Source organism: Eptesicus fuscus, chromosome 6 (genome assembly GCF_027574615.1).
Source record: "Eptesicus fuscus isolate TK198812 chromosome 6, DD_ASM_mEF_20220401, whole genome shotgun sequence".
Lineage (NCBI taxonomy): Eukaryota > Metazoa > Chordata > Mammalia > Chiroptera > Vespertilionidae > Eptesicus > Eptesicus fuscus.
The window spans coordinates 102,579,873-102,602,257 of NC_072478.1; the positions used below are offsets into that span (position 1 = coordinate 102,579,873).

General features: G+C 42.1%; 1 protein-coding gene across 2 annotated transcripts; it reads left to right on the forward strand.

Moving 5' to 3' along the window:
• The first annotated feature begins 8,007 nt into the window (after nucleotides 1-8,007).
• NPM1 (nucleophosmin 1) lies at nucleotides 8,008-21,207 on the forward strand. Of its 2 annotated transcripts, XM_054718138.1 has the most exons (12): nucleotides 8,009-8,077; nucleotides 8,362-8,531; nucleotides 10,515-10,594; nucleotides 11,315-11,434; nucleotides 11,731-11,824; nucleotides 12,134-12,240; nucleotides 12,330-12,394; nucleotides 15,278-15,335; nucleotides 15,673-15,756; nucleotides 16,449-16,550; nucleotides 18,790-18,864; nucleotides 20,838-21,207. In XM_054718138.1, the coding sequence occupies exons 2-12, from the start codon at nucleotides 8,474-8,476 to the stop codon at nucleotides 20,874-20,876; spliced, it is 882 nt and encodes a 293-aa protein (XP_054574113.1). In that variant the 5' UTR covers nucleotides 8,009-8,077; nucleotides 8,362-8,473; the 3' UTR covers nucleotides 20,877-21,207. The 2 variants fall into 2 exon arrangements, with proteins under 2 accessions (XP_054574114.1, XP_054574113.1); XM_054718139.1 differs by lacking the exons at nucleotides 18,790-18,864; nucleotides 20,838-21,207 and adding an exon at nucleotides 17,586-17,908 and having other exon boundaries at nucleotides 8,008-8,077.
• Nucleotides 21,208-22,385: the final 1,178 nt, after the last annotated feature.

A 22,385-nucleotide genomic window follows, 5' to 3' on the forward strand; every position in this document is an offset into this window, starting at 1 on the left:
TTTGGGGCATGTCCTCAAAATTTTGGCTCGAACTCTTATAAATAAAAGTCTTCTATAGGCTGGACACCTCAGAACCAGCTACGGAAGGCGGGGCTAGAGCTCATTCTGTGTCCTTCCTCTCACGTTTCCATTTGGCAGAAACAGCGATGGCATGTGAGTGATTCAAGTGTTCCCCCTACACCCTTCTCCCCAGTTTCCTCTGCCCTGGGGGCTTTTTCTTCCTTTAAAAATTCATCTGTTGAAGTCTTAGCCCCCAGTACTTCAGAGTGTGGCCTTATTTGGGAACAGGATTGTTGCAGATATAATGAGCTAATTTAAAATGAGGTCATGCCGAAACCGGTTTGGCTCAGTGGATAGAGCGTCGGCCTGCGGACTGAAGGGTCCCGGGTTCGATTCCGGTCAAGGGCATGTACCTTGGTTGCGGGCACATCCCCAGTGGGGGGTGTGCAGGAGGCAGCTGGTCGATGTTTCTCTCTCATCTATGTTTCTGGCTCTCTATCTCTCTCCCTTCCTCTCTGTAAAAAAATCAATAAAATATATTTAAAAAATAAAAATAAAATGAGGTCATATTGGAGTAGGGTGGGCCCCTAATCCAATACAACGGATGTCCTTAACGAAAGGGGGAAGTTTGGACACAGACATGTGCCAGGGAGAATGCCCTGTGGAGATGAAGGAAGAGATCAAGGCGATGCTTCTAGAAGCCATGGGTCCAGTGCTGCCTATACCTTGACCACAGACTTTCAGCCTCCAGCCCCGGGAGACAGTGGATTTCTGTTGTTGAAGTCACCCAGCCTCCGTACCCAGGGATACTTCGTTAGAGCAGCCTTTGGGAAGGAATACAGAGGTGAAAAGAGTTACCAGCCCCGTGTTATGAATGAACAACTTAACCATACTGGGGGTGGCAGCAGAGAAGAACTAACCTAAGCAACTTCGGAAAAAAATTTTTGACTATATACTCTTAAGGCCAAGGAAAAAATATTGAACACAAATATTGAAGTGGCTGATCCTGGGGTTAGGGCAATGACTGTACAAGATGCATGTGAGACAGAAAGTAGGAACCACACACACACAAAGTGATGGAGCCCTCACCAGTTTGGCTCAGTGAATAGAGCGTCGGCCTGCAGACTGAAGGGTCCCAGGTTAGATTCGGGTCAAGGGCACATGCCCAGGTTGTGGGCTCAATCCCCAGTGGGGGACATGCAGGAGGCAGCCAATTAACCCTTTGCACTCGCTTGCTTTTTTCTCGATTCCTTTATTCTAATGCTAACCATGTCGAGTCACACTCAACATCCGAGTGCAAAAGGTTAATGATTCTCTCTCATCGTTGATGTTTCTATCTCTCTCTCCCTCTCCCTTCCTCTCTCTGAAATCAATAAAAATATATTAAAAAAAACAATCCGGGACCACTGGCTCCTAACCGCCTGCCTGCCTGCCTGCCTGCCTGCCTGCCTGATTGCCCCTAACCCCTCTGCCTACCTGATTGCCCCTAACCCTTCTGCCAGCAAGCAAAGTCATAGAGGCACGTGGAGTTTCCATGGCATTCGTAGTAGAATTTTGATATTAATTTGATATTAATAGTATTAAATTACAACATCCTATATAATAAAGAGCTAATATGCAAATGGTCGTCATGCCCTCACGCCATCACGCCGTAAAGGCTCAGACACTCAACACTGGAGAGAGAGGAATGGGGACCAGCCAGGCTACAGCCCGGGAGAGGGACAAGCCACCCACCCGGCAGTCCTGGGCGCCTGCGGCTGTGGCCTGGGTGAAGCCACCTGCCATGGTCCCCTGCGACTGTGGCTGGCCCGGGCAAAGCCAGTCCAGGTCCTGGGTGCCTGAGACCAGCTGGAGGAGGGAATCCTGGGTGCGGGGTGAGGCAGAGGCAGTTAGGGGCAATCAGGCCAGCAGGGGAGCAGTTAGGGGTGATCAGGCCAATAGGGGAGCAGTTAGGGGCGATCAGGCAGGCAGGCAGAGGGGTTAGGGGCAATCAGGGAGGCAGGCAGGCAGGCAGGCAGGCAGGCAGGTGAGCGGTTAGCAGCCAGCGGTCCCAGATTGTGAGAGACAGTCGGACATCCCCTGAAGGGTCCTGGATTGGAGAGGGTGCAGGCCGGGCTGAGGGACCTCCCATCCCCCGTGCCTCTAGTATAGAATAAAACAAGCATCATGAATCAATACTGACATAATTACAGAGACAAGAAGGCCAAGCTCTTCTTTACAGTAGAATTCCAACTAGTACATGAAAATAGAACCTTATGTGCAAACACCGTGGAAATAACTTTCTAGGTAACTCATGAATGGAGGCTGGAAAGAGTGGGAAAAATTCCATGAGAAATGGGGTATTGACTTAGAGATGAAGAAACCTGGCAGACATCACCCTAAGCAAGTGATGGATGTGAACTCCATCAGGAATAGGACAAACAGCGTGTCCCTCCTGATATGATGCCCCGAGGACACAGCATCGCTTCTGCGGTACCCTTAACAAAAGTGCGTAACTGGAATTTAATCACAAGGAAACCTCAGCCGAACCCCAAATGAAGGCTATTCTTCAAGATAACCAGCCAGTTATCTTCACAAATTGTCAAGGTCATGGGAGACAAAGGACTGAGAAACTTCCAGATTAAAGGAGGCGAAGGAGACATAACAGCTAAACGCACAGAAAAGGGCTATTAGCGGGACTGGTGAGACTGGAATAAGGTCTATAGACCCAATAATGGTATTGTATCCGCGCTGATTTCCTGGCTTTCATCACGGTATTGTGATTATGCAGGCTGGTAACGTTGGAGGAATCTGGATGAAAGATATACAAAAATTCCTTGTTCTATTTCTGCGATGTATTTAAATCTTGGGGGGAGGGGGCATGGAGGAAGGGGCAGACAGCCTTTGTAGTGTGGGGTTGCCTCACTCCAGCAGACCAAATCCTCTTGGTAAGGTGCGTGTAAGACTTTTGCACTTGGCTGCTTCTGGATGTGCCAAATTCTGGAAGTGCAGGCCAAGCCCATTACAGCTCTCTTTGCTTTGCCATCACAGACTTTTCCAGGCAAGAGTCAGGCAGGCCCTAGCTGGTTTGGCTCATGGATAAAGAGTTGGCCTTCGGACTTAAAGGCCCCAGGTTCGAATCCCACCAAGGGTACATGCACCAGGTTGTGGGCTCGATCCCCCGAAGGGGGCATGCAGGAGGCAGCCAATCAATGATTCTCTCTCATCATTGAGGTTTCTGTCTCTCTCTCTCTGAAATCAATAAATTAAACAAAAAATTAAAAAAAAATTTTTTGAAAAAAAGAGAGAGAGAATCAGGCAGCAGCCCGCCTACATTCCAGGGAACACAAGTCAAGTTTTCCAGAACTCCCTCACCACCCTTTGCTCCAGTCCATGGCAGCACTGGGGCTAGTGGAGCCTCCTGATTTCCTGATTCCACGTGACGTAAGGGGAAGGAAAGCCCTCACTTCCTTTCAAAGGACTCTCTCCTCTCCTCAGCGCCTCTCTTGGGTACTTTTCTCCAGTCTGGAGATGGGGGGTGGGCTACCGTGCATAGGACTGGGTTAGCTACCTCCCAGAAGTAATGTGTGGATGGCGCACTTTCTCACCTGATTCGAGGCTGAACCCAGAGCCTGAGAAAATGGCTAAAATGCCAGTTAACCTCCTGTACTACCTGCCACTGAAAACATTCTCAAACATGTTTCAAATGCTTGAGAAATGGCGACTTTTCCTATCAATCCTTTCCTTGGTTTTGCTTGAGGAGATTCAAGACACCCTTGTAAGAGATTGGTGCAGACATTCCCGAAGGGAAATGGAGCTGGTGAGCTGTCCCTGCCTCTTGATTAAAGAAGCTAGATGGTGAATCTCAGCAAGGCTGCCATAAAACAGCATCATACATAAGAAAGCATCTTTGCAATGAAATAATTTACCTCAAAGAGGAGGTTCTCCATAAGATAATAAACAATATCCAAATATACTGGCAATCTTTTATTCAAGCCAGAGCTGTGTTAGTTACTGTGAGCTTTGGGATGGAAAGAGCATTATCTTTACTCTATTCCTTGCTACTGTCTGATGACAGATTGATTTAATGACACTTCTCCAATGGCTATTCATCCACTATAGAAATCTTTTTAAAAAATTTTATTTATTGACTTGAGAGAGAATAGAGAGAGAGGGAGGGAGGGAGACAGAGAAACATCCACTTATTTGTGCATTTTTAAAATGTTTTTACTTATTTTATTTTAAAAATTTTATTGTTTAAGGTATTACAAATAGTAGTATATATGTCTCTCTCTCTTTTTTTTCCCCCACTGACCTCCCCTCCGGCCTCCCCTATCGCCCCCCTGTCCCCCGCTCTTGCCCTCATCCCCCGGCCTCCAGTGTCTTGAGTCTGTTGTATTTGTGCATTTCTTGGTTGATTCTTGTATGTGCCCTGACAAGGGATTGAACCCGAAACCTTGGCATATAGAGATGATGCTCTAACCCCATGGCCGGCAAACTCATTGGTCAACAGAGCCAAATATCAATAGTACAACGATTGAAATTTCTTTTGAGAGCCAAATTTTTTAAACTTAAACTTCTTCTAATGCCACTTCTTCAAAATAAACTCGCCCAGGCCGTGGTATTTTGTGGAAGAGCCACACTCAAGGGGCCAAAGAACTGCATGTGGCTCGCGAGCCACAGTTTGCCAACCACTGCTCTCACCAACTGAGCTACCCCACCAAGGCTAACTATAGAAATCTTTTATCTGGCATTTAAGAGCCTTCCATGTTGTAGTTCTAATTTTATTTTCCCAGTTTTTTATCTTTTTTAAAAAAATATATATATTTATTGATTTTTTACAGAGAGGAAGGGAGAGGGACAGAGAGTTAGAAACATTGATGAGAGAGAAACATCGATCAGCTGCCTCCTGCACACTCCCTACTGGGGGATGTGCCCAAAACCAAGGTACATGCCCTTGAGCAGAATCGAACCTGGGACCCTTCAGTCCGCAGGATGACGCTCTATCCACTGAGCCAAACCGGTTAGGGCTATTTTCCCAGTTTTTTAAACTCTAATTTTGCTTACTATAACCTCAGTCAAGGGAACGACTTGCTGGTCCCCTGCATTTCCTTCATGTACTTGCTCATGTCCTTTCCTTGGCGGAGAACATGGTTCCCCTCCACTGATGCTTCAGGCGGCGTCAGTTCAGATGCTGCCTCCTCGGAAAGGACTGTACGTTTGTGCTTGTTGAAGCTGGGTCACTGGCATATGGGTGTTCATCATAATATTCTTTCTATTTTTGTACATGCTTGAAGTTTTCCATCGCAAAATGTGTTAACAAATGAAAAATTAAATAAAACCTAGAATTTAAAAAATAGTACATATGTTCATTCTATGGACTATTATACAACTCCTAAAAAGAATGCAGTGGGAAGAGAACTAAGCAACATGAAATTAAAAGGGAACTTGCAGAACAATTGCTGTCCTCTGAATGCTTGTGTCCCCCAAAATTCATATATTGAAATCCCCCGCCCCCCCAAAGCTGATGGTGAAGTATGGTAGCAATCATCTCAGGTAGAAACTGCAGTTTTATTTTTTTTTAATTTTTTTTAAATACATTTTTTATTGATTTTTACAGAGAGGAAGAGAGAGGGATAGAGAGTTAGAAACATCGATCAGTTGCCTCCTGCACACCCCCCACTGGGGATGTGCCCACAACCAAGGTACATGCCCTTGACCGGAATCGAACCTGGGACTCTTGAGTCCGCAGGCCGATGCTCTATCCACTGAGCCAAACCGGTTTTGGCTAGAAACTGCAGTTTTAACTTTAACCCTGCTGTTTTGGCTTCTGTACTTATTTGCTTGCTAAAACAATAGAAAAGTTATTTTGATTTTCTGAACTTATATATGCTATCCCAATCGATTGAATATCCCATTGTGATCTTACTGGTTATCGAAGCACATTCTTCTGTACCTGGGAACCAGGACAGCACAATTACCCTAAATTGCCTCAGTAGCTACAGATAATGCGTTCTGGTTGACTCAGTGGTCCCAAGACCAGGACAGCACAATTATTCTAAATTGCCTCAGTGGCTCCAGATAATGTGTTTCCATTGATTCAGTGATCCGTAGACCCAAAACTATACTTAATCTTTATAGATAACTAACTTGCTCAATTTTGCTTCTGTAACTGCTTTGTGCAAACCAGGTTCCTCATGCCAAACCCAAAGATATAATCGATACCTTTGTGATATTCTCCCTACATAAGCTGGATGTGGCAAGCATTTCGGGGTTTCGAGATTTAGAATGCGTATGCTCCCTCGTAACCGCTGGCCTTTGAATAAATGACTCCATCATTTGACTTTTTGAGGCGTCCTTTGTGAGATTCGGGGTACACTACAACAATGGTATTAGTAGGTGGAGCCTTTTGGAAGTGATGCGGCCATGAGGGTGGAACCCTCACGAATAGGATTCATGCTTATAAAAGAGATCCCACGGAGATTTCCTAGCCCCTGACGCCATCTGAGGCTACAACCAGAAGCCTGCAACCGGACCAAGCTGCCACTCTCATCTTGGACTCCAACCTCCAAAACTGTGAGAAATAAACATGTTGTGTGGAAGCAAAGGGGCCACATGCTAACCTGGCGAGCTCAAGGAGAGACCTGCGTGGTGTGTGGCCTTGCAAACTCCAGACCTAAAGTAACCACAAAGGATGGTCTGAAATGAAAGCCAATTAAAAAGCAGTCTGCTGGGTAGTCATGTTCTAGGCCAGTATCTTCCCAGACCAAGATCAACTTCGATCTTTACTGAGCCTATTGTCTTTTTGCATCTGAGGGTAACTTGTAAATTTCCTTTTTTCTGGACCCCTCCAGGGTACAACCAGTGTGCTAGGGCGCCAGGGCGGACGCCACAAATCCTCTCATTGTTATTGTTATCTTGTTAATTGTTGACTGTAAACTATCCTGTACCCACCTGTGTAAAAGAAGCGTGTCTGTCATTTTATTTTTTATCCAATCCCAGAGTCCTCCCTCCCCCGCCTGGCTTTCTTCCGCCTCCCTAATCTATCACCAATGGATTTCATATAACCCCTTTTGATTGTAATGTATAAAACAAGGTGAAAACCACCATTCTCTCGAACAGTATCTTAATTCGTTGAGATTCTGCTTCCTGCCTGGCAATTGTCAAGTTTGGCTCAAATAAACTCACAAAAATTCTTTACAGGTTTGAATGTTACTTAACATTAACAGTTGTTTATAAGCTACCCAGTCTGTGGTATTTTGTTATAGGAGCCCAAACAGACTTAAGATAATGATATGTAAACTATGACCCTATTTATGTAAACAGTGCAAAGATGCAATTACGTGTATATACATTGGTAAGTAAATACCTGTCCTTCTCCTATGCAAGTCCATTTCTTAGCATATATTTATGCAGGCAGATATCCTTAGGGATGAGACTACTAGACATCCCTAAGGACATATGTGCAAAGATACTGAGCAGTCTGCATATATGAGCTGGAGAACTCTCTCGTCTCATCGGTTTGGGCACCTTTACTCCTCTCCACTCCTTCCCTTGTCTGCAAAGTGGGGACAGTCACCTCTGCCTCCCCGACCCGAGTGGCGAGTGGGTGCACATTGGGGGTACACATGGGGGGTATACAGCCCTTTAGCCTCCCAGGCCTGGCTCCTGCCCAGCTCATACAAAAGAGGCTGACTCGGTGCCCTTTCAGCCCCCAACATGACATAAAGATGCGGGATTTCAACTTGGGAGGTGCTCCCTCCGCAAGTACCGAGTTGAGTCAGTCCGGCCAGCAGCTACATCCTTTCTTCCCAACAAAGAATAATCCGGAGTCCACCGTGTCTGTGGCACCTGAAGCTTTAGCTTTGGGAAAACAGTGAACTGTGAGCCCAGGCCTGCAGGCAAGTCAGAAATCCCGGTTCTGCCGGTTTGGAGGCCCGCGAGGCATGAGGGGAGAGGGAGAGGTGAGTCGAACGGCTCTCTGGCTCGCAACCCGCTCGCCCAGCACGTCTCATCCCAGCCGAGGGCTGCCGTCGCCATCTTGCAGGGTGGGCTGCGCAGACTTTTGGCGCCAGGCCCGCGCGCACGAGCAAGACGTGTAAAGCTTGGAAGGGGAGGGGGCGCGCGCTACCGGGGGGGGGAAGCACGCGTGCGCACCGGCCGCGGCGGCGGCGGAGGGGTGGGGCCCGCTTAGGAGTGCGCGTGCTCGGTGGGAGCCCCTCAAGTACCTGGTGGAGGCGGGGGGCGCGGAAGGAAGGAGTCGGGTGGAAGAGCGCTTGCGCAGGAGGGCTACTGTGCGGGAAGAGGGGCTCTCGAGCACGCGCGCGGCGACGAGACTTTGGGAACTCTCGCGAGATCTCCTGGTGCTTTATATGTACGCAGAGAGCCCGCGTCCTTTCCCTGGTGCGATTCCGTCCTGCGCGTCTGTTCTGCAGCACAGAAGCCGTTCATCTCCGCCCGCCTTCTCTCTCACCTAAGTGCGTGCTACCACCCCATGGAAGATTCTATGGACATGGACATGAGCCCTCTGAGGCCCCAGAACTACCTTTTCGGTAACTGCTGGGGGGTTGGAGCGAGGCCGAGCGGGGCCTAGTGGCTTTGAGGTGGGGGGGCGGGAATGCGGCCGAGGCCAGGCTGTGGGAGAAAGCGAGGCAGGCTGGAGGCCTGAGGGAGTGGGAAGCGAGCCGCCAGGGCCTTGCAGCCTAAGGGATGGAGGACCAGGAGGGTTGAGCACTCAGGGATGGGAAGGAGGGGCGTCCTGAAGCCTGGGGGTGAGCGGTCCGAGACCCCGAGTGGGGGGTTCCTTGGAACCGGCTGGCTGAGGGTTCCGCGTGGACGGGGGTAAACCATAGAGCCCCAGGCATCCTTTTTTCCAAGGGGTGTGTGAGTGCCGTAGGCTTTTGATCCTCGGCCAGTGCCTTTGGTGCAGGGCCCCAGATGGGTGCAGGAGGCTGTGTGGGCTCGTGGTGCGAGGCATAGGCCTTCCTTCAGGAGGAGAGGATGGGTAGCGCCTGGCCTTGCTCTCCAGGCCTCCGGAATTCTAGAGCCCGGACAGCCCAGTGCCTCGGCGGGCTTCAGGGGGAGGGGAGGCGCGGTCCGGCATGAGGAGGCGCAGGCGCTGGGAGCACGTGGTTGCCACGTGGTTGGGGGAAGGAGGGGTATGGGCGCTACATCCGGGGCTCACTGGTGTCTTGTCACCCCTGAGCCCGGGATCCTGGGGCTTCTTTGGGGCTGTCGGGCGGGAAATGGTCGGTGAAGTGGTGGGTGTACCTGGATGGTGGAGGCCTTTGTTCAGGCAGTCCTCTGTGGGGCCCTTTCACCGGACTTCACCGCCGGAGGGAGGGAATCGCCCACTAGGCAGGTGACGATAGTGATGCTCGGAACTCAAGTGACTTAAGGAAGGTTGCACTGGCAGGTAAATGGATAAGATCTAAACCACGATTTTTTTACTCCAGAGCTGGCGCGTTATAAATGACTTTTTTTTTTGAGGGAGGGTGCCTTATGTGCGGAATCGTGCAAACAGCTTTTTTTTTTTTTTTTAAAGATGAGAAATGTGCTAAGGTTCAATTTGGGTCAGTAAGACCCAGTACTGTTGCTATATTCTATACCAAGGTTTTGGGATTCCTCCTCTTCCCAGCACATGCATAATACATATCATACTAAGGACAGAGCAGAATTTGGTTTTCAGTAAACTTGTTGCAGCCATTTCTTTGTGTCAGTCAGCCTTCAAGTCACTGCAGATTCTGCCCCAAGTTTATTTTGTTGCTTATGCCATGCTGAGGTTTGTTAATTGAGCGATAACATTAAGCATCTATGTACCAGTAACTATTAGATTGCAATTAAATGGGATCATTTAAGTTAAAATTTTTACTCTGATGGTACTTAAAACAATTGCTTATTGGTGGAGTAGGTAATATGCAGTATACATTAATGCTTTCATTTCTAGCCATTTTGAATAGCTGGGTTTCTGATCAATTTATATCAAGATATTTTTGTTGACCCTTTCTATTGGAACTATTCCCTAGACAGTGATGGCGAACCTATGACACGCGTGTCAGCACTGACACGCGTAGCTATTTCTGATGACACGTGGCCGCTGACGTTTATTAAATACAATTATATATAACAATTATACATTTATGTTATTTAAACTATAAATATCGCGAAATAATGTTTTTTCCTCAAAGTGACACACTACCCGAGTTATGCTAAGTTTTTTGGCGAAGTTTGACACACCAAGCTCAAAAGGTTGCCCATCACTGATAGGATATGTCGACATACCATCGTTGAATGATGTACATTAAATTATGTTCAGAAATTATGTTTAAGACAAGAATAGACATGTCCTAGGGATATGTTAAGGCCTGTATGGATGTTATTTGATTGTAGGCATTTGTGTTCAAGAAATCTAGGAAGAGAGGCCTTCTGGTAGAATAGTGAAAAGCCACAAGTTAATCGTTTCCTTTTTGGTTACCCACACTGAAGTTTCAGTATTTTTTCTCCATGTTATAGTTGCTCTTTTTCTTCATTTACAGGTTGTGAACTAAAGGCCGATAAAGATTATCACTTTAAGGTGGATAATGATGAAAATGAGCACCAGTTATCTTTACGAACGGTACTTAAACTTTTCAAAATAAACTACTAAACCTTTCTTGATTTCAGCCTTAGTTCCTATACGTGAGGCTTAATACTTAATTTTTATTATAGTATTTTTATAACTGGGTATTGTATACTGATTTTCTGTATACCTGTGATACAAAACTTGGTATTTTTACCACTCCTTTGGTAATCATGTAAAAGTCCAGTTACACTACTGTTCAACTTTTTATATTTCTATACTTAAGATGCCTTAGAAAGTCTTAGGGTAGTGGTAAATGTTCTTTGTCCCCTGCAGAGACTAGCCCATAGCCTGCTGCTCAACTTGTAGGTGGTCAATAAATGTTGGGTAATCATACTGTAGATAGGTGATGACATGTACAACTATAGGGTGTCGTCCCCCCCAATATATACACATGCTTTGAATAATTATAACGACAGTGTTTATTAAAATGCATTTCGTTTTCAAAATCAGCTGTTAAAGTGTGTATGCATTTTTGGGGACACCCTGTATGTCATCAAATGCATTTTTATGCATTTGTTCAAATTTACTAAGTATGAGAAATTGATTGTCAAAGTCCCATAAAACTTGAAAACAACGTTCATTGTGCACAGATTAGTTTTCCATTAGTGGTAATTGCGAAAAGTTTATAAGTAACTTTTTTTTTTTAACATAAGAACTTTTGGGGGATTGTATAAAACAGACACTTAAGTTGAAGTGCTATTTTTCTGTTCACAGGTCAGTCTAGGGGCTGGAGCAAAGGATGAACTGCACATTGTCGAAGCAGAGGCCATGAATTACGAAGGCAGTCCGATTAAAGTAACACTGGCAACTTTGAAAATGTCTGTACAGCCAACGGTAAGGGCACTTGTAATTTGGATTTCATGGCAAGGCCTAACTCTGTTGCAGTGGGGCAGGTTCCACCAGGGAGATAGGCTTGGTTCGTTGCTGCGGGTGGAATGACGAACACAGGGACACGGTGATTGCTCTTGTGTATCAGGTGGGAAAACGGGTTCATTGGTTGTTCATTTGGTTTATGGATTTGCCTGTCGTGCCTGTAACACAAACATTTGTAAGTTATGAGCAGGTTTTATACCAAAACATTTAACTTTTTATTTTCTTTACAATATTTAGTGATTTCAAATCTCTTTTAGGTTTCCCTTGGTGGCTTTGAAATAACACCACCTGTGGTCTTACGGTTGAAGTGTGGTTCAGGGCCTGTGCATATTAGTGGACAGCACTTAGTAGGTATGTTATTTTTATTATCTTTTATGCAGTTACCTTGTTCCTGCTGGGCTACTGTCTTTATAGAGGTTCAAATGGGAATCTAGTAGTTATATTACTAATTTATAACTGGAAACACCTGTTACTTTACATTTGAAACTTAGTAATGAGTGTTAGGTCTCAGTTCCTTTTTGTAAAAAATGTGTTTGCTTTTTGCCTCTTAAGTAGTAGAATCTGTTTTTAAATACTCATTACTGTATATTATGCCCTTTTTTCTGAGTTATTGCTTCTGGGTTGAGTTTTAGTAGTGGCTAATAAAGGAATTTATTTTAGCTGTGGAGGAAGATGCAGAGTCAGAAGATGACGAAGAGGAGGATGTGAAACTCCTAAGTATGTCTGGAAAGCGGTCAGCCCCTGGAGGTGGTAGCAAGGTCCCGCAGGTATAGATGTAATTTATTACAGGTATCTTACTCTGGCCTTTAGTTTGGGCACTTGCTCATGAGGTCTTTTGTTGTTTTTATTTTTAAAGAAAAAGGTAAAACTTGCTGATGAAGATGATGAGGATGACGATGAAGAGGATGATGATGATGAAGAGTAAGTATGGACTTAGAAGTTTGACAAGGTTGTATGGGGGGTGGTTTAAGAAAATTATTTTCCAAAGTCTTCCTGTGGAATTGGGGAATAGCTTTAAATAAAGGGTAAATGGTCAGTGGTTGTCATTTTGGGTTAAATGAGCCTACTGTTGGAACTATGAACCTTAAAGTGCTACAGTGCATTGAGAATTTTCAAAGGTATTTCCCTGATGTGTTTGACTAGGTACCTTTTTCCTGAGGAATATTGTAGTGGTCACATGACTGTAGCTAACAGTTTGGTGTATTTTATGCTAAATAGTTTATGATAAATGGGTTGGGTGGAAAGAGACTCAGAATAGCTCTAGCTACATTCATTTTGTAAGTTGTCACTTCTGGATCCCCACCCTCCAAAGATTTTGGCTCCTGGTTCTCTGGTCCTTATTGAGAAATTACGATTCTAAAAGAAAAGGATTTTCATGGGGAATTTAAAGTTAGGCTGGAAACAAGATTCGATGTGTTTACTAACCTAGGGCTATGGTAAACAATTAGGTGTACACTGTGGAATAAAATGCCGTTTATATCTTGGTTGGGTGGCTCGGTTGGAGAGTTGTCCCATGCACCTTGAAGGTTCCATTCCCAGTCGGAATGCATATGGAAGGCAACTGAATGATGTTTCTCTCCCCCTTCCTTTCTCTCTAAAGTCAGTTAAAAAAAAACATATCCACAGAGAGGATTTTAAAGAAGTGCTACTTATGGTTTTCCTATATGCAACAGAATCCGTAACTTTTAATACATTAGCTTTTTAATTGCCCGTTAACTTTGTCCCTGAGTTCCTAGGTTGGTCCATATATGTTAACATTTAAATAGAATCAGAAAGCCAAAACCGGTTTGGCTCAGTGGATAGAGGGTCGGTCTGCGGACTGAAAGGTCCCAGGTTTGATTCCGGTCAAAGGCATGTACATTGGTTGCGGGCACATCCCCGGTACGGGGTGTGCAGGAGGCAGCTGGTCGATGTTTCTCTCTCATCGATGTTTCTAGCTCTCTATCCCTTTTCCTTCCTCTCTGTAAAAAATCAATAAAATATATTTTAAAAAAAAGAATCAGAAAGACTGAGAAGAATGCAATCAACTCTGGAAGAGGTTTTCAGCAACCTCAACTGGCCCTTTGAGCATGCCAATACAGGCAGAAAATAAGGGAAGGATGAGAGTTTAATACTTAGAAAAATTGGTGTCAAACCCAGTGTAATGGGTGTTTGCTGTTAGAAAATTTGCCATTAGTAAGGATTAAAATAATATACCAAGAGGAATGGGAACTGGATGTAGGACAAAAATGAGAAATCTGGGTGCTTAATTAGGCTTGAGTTTATTTAGTCTGGTGATTTCAAGTTACCTTCGTGTAGGTTTATAAGTGAACATCTAATAGCACAAAGTCAGATTTTGGCCACAGTCCTTTCCCGGGAGACTTTAGAGTAGGACCTGATTGGTATCTTGATTCTGCTTGGGCTTTGGAAGATTTCCTATCTTTAAATTGGGGATAATTTCTGATGTAACCACCGTGTAAGATACCTAAGAAATCATTGCCAAATTTTCTAAAAGTTTCATAGGTTTAATGCTTACATTTAGACCTTTGATCCTACTTCGTTCTTAATGCATGTGGATATCAAGTTGTCCCAACATCATTTTAGACTTCTTTCTCCTTTGAATGTTCTTGGCACTCTTTTTAGAAGTAATTGCCATAAATATAGGATGGGGCAAAAGTTAGGTTTACAGTTGTGAGAACACAAAACAGTTTTTTATTGTATTTTTCATACAAACAACTGAGCCTGCTTTTGCCCCACCCTGTGTATGGGTGTATTTCTACTGATGTGTGTCTGTCCTTTACCAGTAAAACACTGTTGATTTCGGTGTTGTAGTTGAACTGTGAACCCTCCAGCTTGGTTCTTTTTAACATCCTATTTGTCCACTTTGGGTCCCTTGAATTTCAATAATGAATTTAAGGAATGATTATGGAGAAGCCAGCTGGCATTCTTTTAGGGATTATGTTAAATCTAAATTAATTTGGAGAGTTGCTACCTTAATATTATATCTATAAACATGGGATTTTTCTATTTAAATTTTTTTTCATCTACCTCAACCCTAAATAATTTTGTTTTTATATTTTTAGTTGTAAAAACTAAACATTTACCATCCTAACCATTTTTTAACAGTTCAGTACTGTTAACCATATTCACATTGTCTAAAGGTCTCAAACTCTTTCCATCTAGTAATACTGAAACTGTGCCCATTGAACAAAAACTATCCATTTCTACCTCTCCCCAGCTCCTGGCAACCACCAATCTACTCTGAGTTTCTATAAAGAAATTGATTATTCTAGATGGCTCATAAGTTGAATTGTGTAGTATTTGCCTTTTTTGTTGCTGTCTTTCACTTAGTATAATGTCCTCAAGGTTTATCCAGGTGCAGCATGTGATAGGATTTCCTTCAAGACAGAATGTCATGTGTACATGTGACATTTTCTTTATCCATTTAACCATTGAGGGACACTTGGGTTGCTTCTACCTCTTGGTAATTATGAATAACTAGAGGCCCGATGCATGAAAATTCGTGCAAGAGTAAGCCTTCCTTCCCTGGGCTGCCGGCACTGGCTTCCCTCCGGGCTTTGCTCCGGCCCCGGCTTAGTCCTGAAGGACGATGTCCGGTCTAATTAGCATATTACCCTTTTATTATTATAGATAGTGCAGTGAACATGAATGTGCATGTCTGTCTTTCAAGATCCTGCTTTTGACTCTTGACAACACCTCAAAGTTTAAAAGTTCTTAATATCTTGATTTAATGGAGATTCAGCCAATTTCTAGATAGGTTTTTTGTTTGAGTGCACAAATAATAGTTACTTATTTCATTTGTAGTGATGATGATGATGATTTTGATGATGATGAAGCAGAAGAAAAAGCTCCAGTAAAGAAAGTAAGTAGGATATACAGTGCTATAAGATTGTCAGAAATAGCTGATAGAAAATGTTGGGAAATTTTTGGTGCTATTGACTTGTGAATGAAAGCTGGCTTTAGGAGGAAATAATGATCTCATACTTGAAGTTGGTCCTGAATAGGGCTGACCTGAAAACTGCTAATAGTGGGAAAGGACTTGTTTTCTTGGTTCATGTGGCTTTCTTCCTCTTTGCTAGCCCTTTTGCAACGTCAGAACGATCGCTTTATCTTAGCCTGACTGCTGCTTTTCTTACATGCTCTGGGGTAGTTTTATGTACTCGGGTATGTGTGTTGATTATGATTAATTTTAATTACAGTCCATACGAGATACTCCAGCCAAAAATGCACAAAAATCAAATCAAAATGGAAAAGACTCAAAACCATCAACACCAAGATCAAAAGTAAGTGGAAACATACAAATCCAGGCTTCATTGAACTAGTTAGAAAAGTTAGAGGTTCTACTGTGGATGAATGTAGTCTGTCTGGAAGTTGTTAGGCCTTTGGAGAACAACTGAAATGGTGTCTTCAAAGAGGCAAATATGCTTGTCGATGGTCACTGTCACGCGTGTATAGCTGCTTGTTTTTCTGTTGGGGGAGAAAGCCGACAGCAGTCCTTTTATTTTGATACAAAGTTCCCTCCTGTAAGGGGTCTTGCTTGTTGAAAGGTAAATGTGTTGCATGGTGCAGAGCTCAAACCTGGCTGCATGTTAGTCACGTAAGGAGATTAAAAGAACCCCAATATCTGGGCTGATGTTATTTAAGTGCTCTAGGATGGGCCCCAGGCATCAAGCTGCATTGACTTCCTTGCTTCATGCATAGCGGTCTTCTGGTTTCCTTTTTGATGGGATCCTGTTAAGTGTAGAACTGACCTGGTGTCGAATATAAACGCGGGTACCGATGATCCCTATTCTTTTTTTAAGGAATGACTTAACAAAAAATTGTTCAGATATGCATTCATTTGTAATAGCAACCCAAGTCTGATTGTTTACTAGTGTTTATAAGAGAGGATTGTAAGAATAACTTCACAAAACGTTTAGGTAGGCTGGGTCTTAAGAGCTGTTTTCTTAAAACTTTGGAATTAAACTTTTTCCAGGGTCAAGAATCGTTCAAAAAACAGGAAAAAACTCCTAAAACACCGAAAGGACCTAGTTCTGTAGAAGACATTAAAGCAAAAATGCAAGCAAGTATAGAAAAGGTGAGTAAAATCATATTTAAGAAACCAGATAGGTTTATTTACCATTCACTCAAGTTATCTTTTTTGGAGGTTTGGAACAGCACTGTCCTTAATACACCTGTTCCTTGATCGTGATATGAAAGTTTTTTAGAAATGGATTATTAGTTACAATCATTTATAATCTCTGGTAATTTTTTTTGCATGTTTGAAGTTACATGTGCTTTATTTTTTCATTATAAAAAAATATAAGTAAGTTGGTTGTAAGATGCATTCTGACCTTAGATGTTAAAATGAGATCAACAAGAACAAATAATACTTCCCTTTACCTGGTCTTCCGGTTGTAAGATGCTGTAGAGCCAGCAGAGGGCGTATGAGTCTTAATTTTTATGAAACAGCTGGAAAAGTAGATAGTCTTTGGCTGGTAGTGTTGTAGTGAAAAAAAAAAATACTCAGGATTGACTCTAGTCAAAAACATTTTCCAACAAATTGAGTCATTCCTTTTATACCAAGGTGTCACCAGTTAACACATTTATATCTTAAATTTTTTAGTGACTATAATAGGTTTTTAGTCTCCTTTTGTCTTAAATAGTGGAAATGTGAGAAGAGGATTGACTCATTCTACTACTTACTTGACCAGGGCACTAAATTAAATTCCCGTGAACTCTGGACTTGAAGAGTATGGGATAATTGACTTAAATATCTTGAAACACGTTTGAGAACAGTGTTAATTTATAAATAATACTTAGACCCCAGTTATGGAGAGTAAATGTGGGGTGGTGAGGGAAAGTCGCCGACTTCTTTCCCCATGTTTGCCTGTGTGCCTAGGTGCTGCGTGTTTTAGTAGGTTTCCTTGTGCAGTGATGAGTCAAGTCAATTGGAAAAATAAAACTTTAGAGCCTGAGTGTACCTCTAGATTTTGCTTTTGTACTACTGTAAACCTTTTTGCCTTCCTCGTATCGCTGCTTTATTTATCCCTTGCATACAGTGCTAAAATAACCTTTTAGATACCCCTCCCCCGCATTTTAATATGGTCCTATCTCCTTGGTTTAATTGCAGGCGCATTGAACAATCCTGGGCACTACTGGTAAATTAAGCCCAAAGATGGGGAAAGAGGAAAAGGAGAGACAAATATAGTCCATACTGAGTATCATCAACAATCCAGACTGAAGTCTTCTATTTTAATCTCAATGCCCTTTCCTGGTTTATCACTCACCCATGCCCCCTTCCAGGCTGGAAGCAATCTCACTTAGTCTCCTAATGAACCTTTCTTTTGCTGTGATTCAGTGAACTTTTCTTGACTTGTTCATTATTCTCGCCTCTTTGACCATGTTTTAAACACCTTTGTATCTCCCTAGCTGCTCAATAAATATTTGAATGAATGAAGAATGTATGTGACAATAATTTAAAAACGGAAATTACTTTCTAGGTGATAGAGGCAATTAAGTATAATACCATACCTGATCCCTAACCTGCTTCGTGCCATGGTCCCTTTGGCATTCCTGAAGTCGTCTTGACCTTTTTAAAATGCATAAAAGGATTCAAGTTACTGGGGAAAATAAAAATTATCAAAATAGGAAACAACAAAAGTGATAATACTTAGTTGCACATTAAATAATTCCAAAGTAATGATAAACATTTCGTAATTGTAATTCTTAGAAAATAATTTGGTGCTAACACTATTATGGTTTCTTCCTTATGCCCATAATTGAAGGAAATGCTAAACTTTAGTTTGAGATGAATGAAACGTCATGTTAGTTTTTCCCCCCATTCATATGCTCCCTGAATTGACTCAGGTTAGTATTGTGCTGCGCCTAGGTGTTCTTAGTACGTATTAAAGTGATCTATTAACAGTTTTGGTGACGTGTGCATATGGTACTGAAAAGGGGTGTGTATTTGCTTTGTTTTGTATTTGGTTCTGGGTGGATGAGGGTGGTGATAAAACTGAATTGTTAGATTATATAGCAGGCAGCCAAGTTGACATTTGAGTGCCTGAAGAATCTCAAGCATGGCTTGTACTTTGTATTTACTTTAAAGGTCGGGGGAGAATTTGAAACTGACAAAGCCGGTCAGTACGGGAGTGGTATGAAAGACCTAGGTCCTAAGAGTTACTCTTTCTGGGCCTGAAAGACCCAGATGTATTGTAGGGACAAGGAATGAACTGATGATCAATGTAATAATAGCATGCAAATATGAGGAATTTCATAATAACTTACAAATAGTGCTAATATACTCACCCTTAATAATGCTTTTGTCTCAATAGGGCGGTTCTCTTCCCAAAGTGGAAGCCAAGTTCATTAATTACGTGAAGAATTGCTTCCGGATGACTGACTTGGAGGTAACGGAGTTTTCTCAAGACATGACCTAATCCAAATTTTTTTATTGTGATTTATTATGACTCTTTTAGTCTCTAAGTGTTGGCTTCTTTTAAAAGATTCCTAACCACAGACAATACTTTAGATTGAATACATGGAAATGCTTAAGAATTTAGTTGGCAGAGACTGAGAAGATAACTTTTAGTATATTTTCCCCAACTTTTATATAGTTGGTAAATTACCTCTTTGTTACTGAGCTCAGTTTTACTGTTGGTACTATATTGGCTAAGGACCTGAGCTGTGGTTTTCCTTGCTGCTCCACTTGGCTGCTTGGGCAGTCTGGCCTTTTGCTTTCCTGTGAGTTGGCGGAGGGAAACCATTTCTCCATAGATCTTATGGGAAGCACATTTTGCTGAAATGAACCTAAAGTGTAAAGTGTAAAATCTGGCAGCAAGAAACCAAATTGTAGTTAATGCTCAATATTGTAGCTTTCTTACAAGTAAAGGTATTTTATCAATGGAAAATGATGTATTAATTTTTGTCTTGTTCATAGTTAGTGACTCATAGGTTGTAAAGGAAAATGTAAAAGTAGTTACATAGGGTTGCTAGGCATCATGCATATACCAGACCATAGCCTATGGTTTGTTTCTGTCAGGGCTCCCTAAGCCTTTCCAGCTTTTTTAATAAAGAATTTGTCAGCCATTTTTCTGCCATAATATTTGGTATTTAAATTACATAAATGGCAGCACTATTTTTCTCAGATTTGAAACCCTTTCAGTGGTTCAACACTTTATGGTTGGGTGATTGTGAGTTCAGCTTTGATTAACTTGGTGGCCATGAGATCAAGTTCAATCATTTTTATTCTTTTGGTTGTTACGGTGTGTGTGTGTGTGTGTGTGTGTGTGTGTGTGTGTGTGTGAATGTGTTTGAACTTCAAAATTCTGCAAGTTTTCTGAATAGTTGACACTTTACATTTTGAAAACTGCTGTATGTGGTTGTTAATGTTGAAAATGGTGGAAAGTCAGAAACCAGCATGTACTAACAGGTAACTGTAAGAGAGAGGATTTCTTCAACCTGTACCAAGGAAAGTGGCGAACTGAAATTTTTGACTAAAGAAAAATTCAGGTGAAGACAAAAGTAATAAAGGTGCAAACGGCCTTCCACACAGTATAACATCAGTCTTGCGCTGAAATGACTAAACTCACTAACAGCAGTATTTTCTGACTCCAAGTATTTTCTTCACTATTTTCTGAAAAGTATCAAGATGAAATTTCTACAATAGTAAAGAGCGTAATAGCTCAGTTTACTGCTACAGAGATGATCAAAACTAAATGTCTCACGTTTTTTATGGCATAGCTACAAGAAGCAAGGAGTCACCATAAAAATTTTCCCATTGCTTGTGCAGTTTTTCTTAGAAAAAGTGTTGCTTGTGAGGATTTGGCTAGTAAAATCCCTTCCAGATGGACTTTGAGAAATAGCAAATTTCTGCAGAAACTCTTGAATTAAGAGCTGAAAAAAAAAACACCATCAAGACTGTTCTTTAAAAAGAGAACATTGTTTATGAATAGAAAAAGAAATGCCACCTTGAAGTCGATTATACTGTACTTACCATGACTCATGAAATGGATTTTTATCACTTGAAGAATTTTATTTTTACATGGATATTGCTGAATTACCAGCATAAGAACAAGTACAGGGTGGACAAATGGAATTAATTTACAGTAAATAATAATACAAGAATCCTGTGTTTTGCATATTAACAACTATAAGCCTACTTTTGCCCCACCCTATAGAAAGAATCTATAAGTGGAAATTGACAATGATACTTTCCTTGTATAAGTTTTTTTTAAAAAAAATCTTAATTATCTAGAGTGAACCTTTTTGGTGGTAGAATGAAAAATAGGTATGTTGAACTGTACAAAGAGACGCGGTTTAATTTATTGGTTGTCTGTGAAGTGCTGTGGTTCTTTAACCACATTTCTTTTTTTTTTTCCAGGCTATTCAAGATCTCTGGCAGTGGAGGAAGTCTCTTTAAGAAAATAGTTTAAACAGTTTGTTAAAATTTTCCGTCTTATTTCATTTCTGTAACAGTTGATATCTGGCTGTCCTTTTTATAATGCAGAGTGAGAACTTTCCCTACCGTGTCTGATAAATGTTGTCCAGGTTCCATTGCCAAGAATGTGTTGTCCAAAATGCCTGTTTAGTTTTTAAAGATGGAACTCCACCCTTCGCTTGGTTTTAAGTATGTATGGAATGTTATGATAGGACATAGTAGTAGTAGTGGTCAGACAAATGGGAATGGTGGGGAGACAAAAATATACATGTGAAATAAAACTCAGTATTTTAATAAAGTAGCACTGTCTCTATTTAATTTATTCTCTTTATGCTTTATCAGAAATAATGTACACAGTTAGTGTCAAATAGTATCCTAAAAATCTCATGAGAAATAGTCTCTGCTCTAAGTAGTAATGCTTCTCACAGCTAACCAATCTATTTTTCATTGTGAGTATTTAGTGCTTATACCTTCTTGTCTCCTGATAATAGTTAATTGTAACCATGCTAATGTGTTTCCAAATGGTCCATCAGACCCCCTATTTAACCAGAACAGAAAATGAACTACATTCTCAGCTGTACCCTCCCTCCCCCCCCATACACATGCCCAGCCCCCCGGGGATTGAGCCTGCAACTGGGGCATGTGACCCTTAACTGGATTTGAACCCAGGACCCTTCAGACTACAGGCCAAAGCTCTATTCACAGCCAGACCAGCTAGGGCTTCATGTATTTTGCATGTGATCAGGAGTGGGGTGTGTGTGTGCTAATTAAGATTTTTATTGTTGCAGGTTCTGAGGTTTTGTGTGTTTTATAATCTTGTTCTGGGCCTTGGCTGGACTGAGTCTGTTCTCCAGAGTCTCCAATTCTGGACTATTTCTTAAGAGATTTCAGCCTCCTCCTTCACTCACATTCATTTGTAGGCCTTCTGTTTGATTCTCTTGGATGTTTTCCTCATTCCTTATTGTTTAAACTTTAGGAGAGAGACTTTATTTACTGTCTTCAAATTTGTGTTGCTGTGTGCTAAAGTCTGAAGAAACTCTTCTCCCATTCCATGCACTATTTACCTATTTTCCTTTTTCCTCCCTCAGCCTGTTTATCTTTGATTAGGAGGGTGGCACCAGCCTATCCAATTCCAGGTACCTTTTGATGTGGTCTGCAGACATTAGCCTTTTAATTAAGGGAGATAAACATTTTCCAGGGGAGCCTTGGTTTAGAGGGTGGGAAGATTGGCGCAGTACTTTGCTGTTGAGTCCCAGTTTCAGGTGTCAGCTCATTTACTTTAGGTTGTAGTTTTCTTCATTGATTGATCAGTTCTCTCCAGCACAGTCTGTCCTTACAACTTCCCTCTACCTTTATTTTAATGGAGGCTCATTAGGAGAAGGTGTGAACTGCCTCACTGGGAAGTCCCTGTATTTTAAAACACGTTTATATACTTGAAGTTTAAAAGATCATCTTTTAAGTTGATAAGACATTCCCAAGTAAAACACTGAA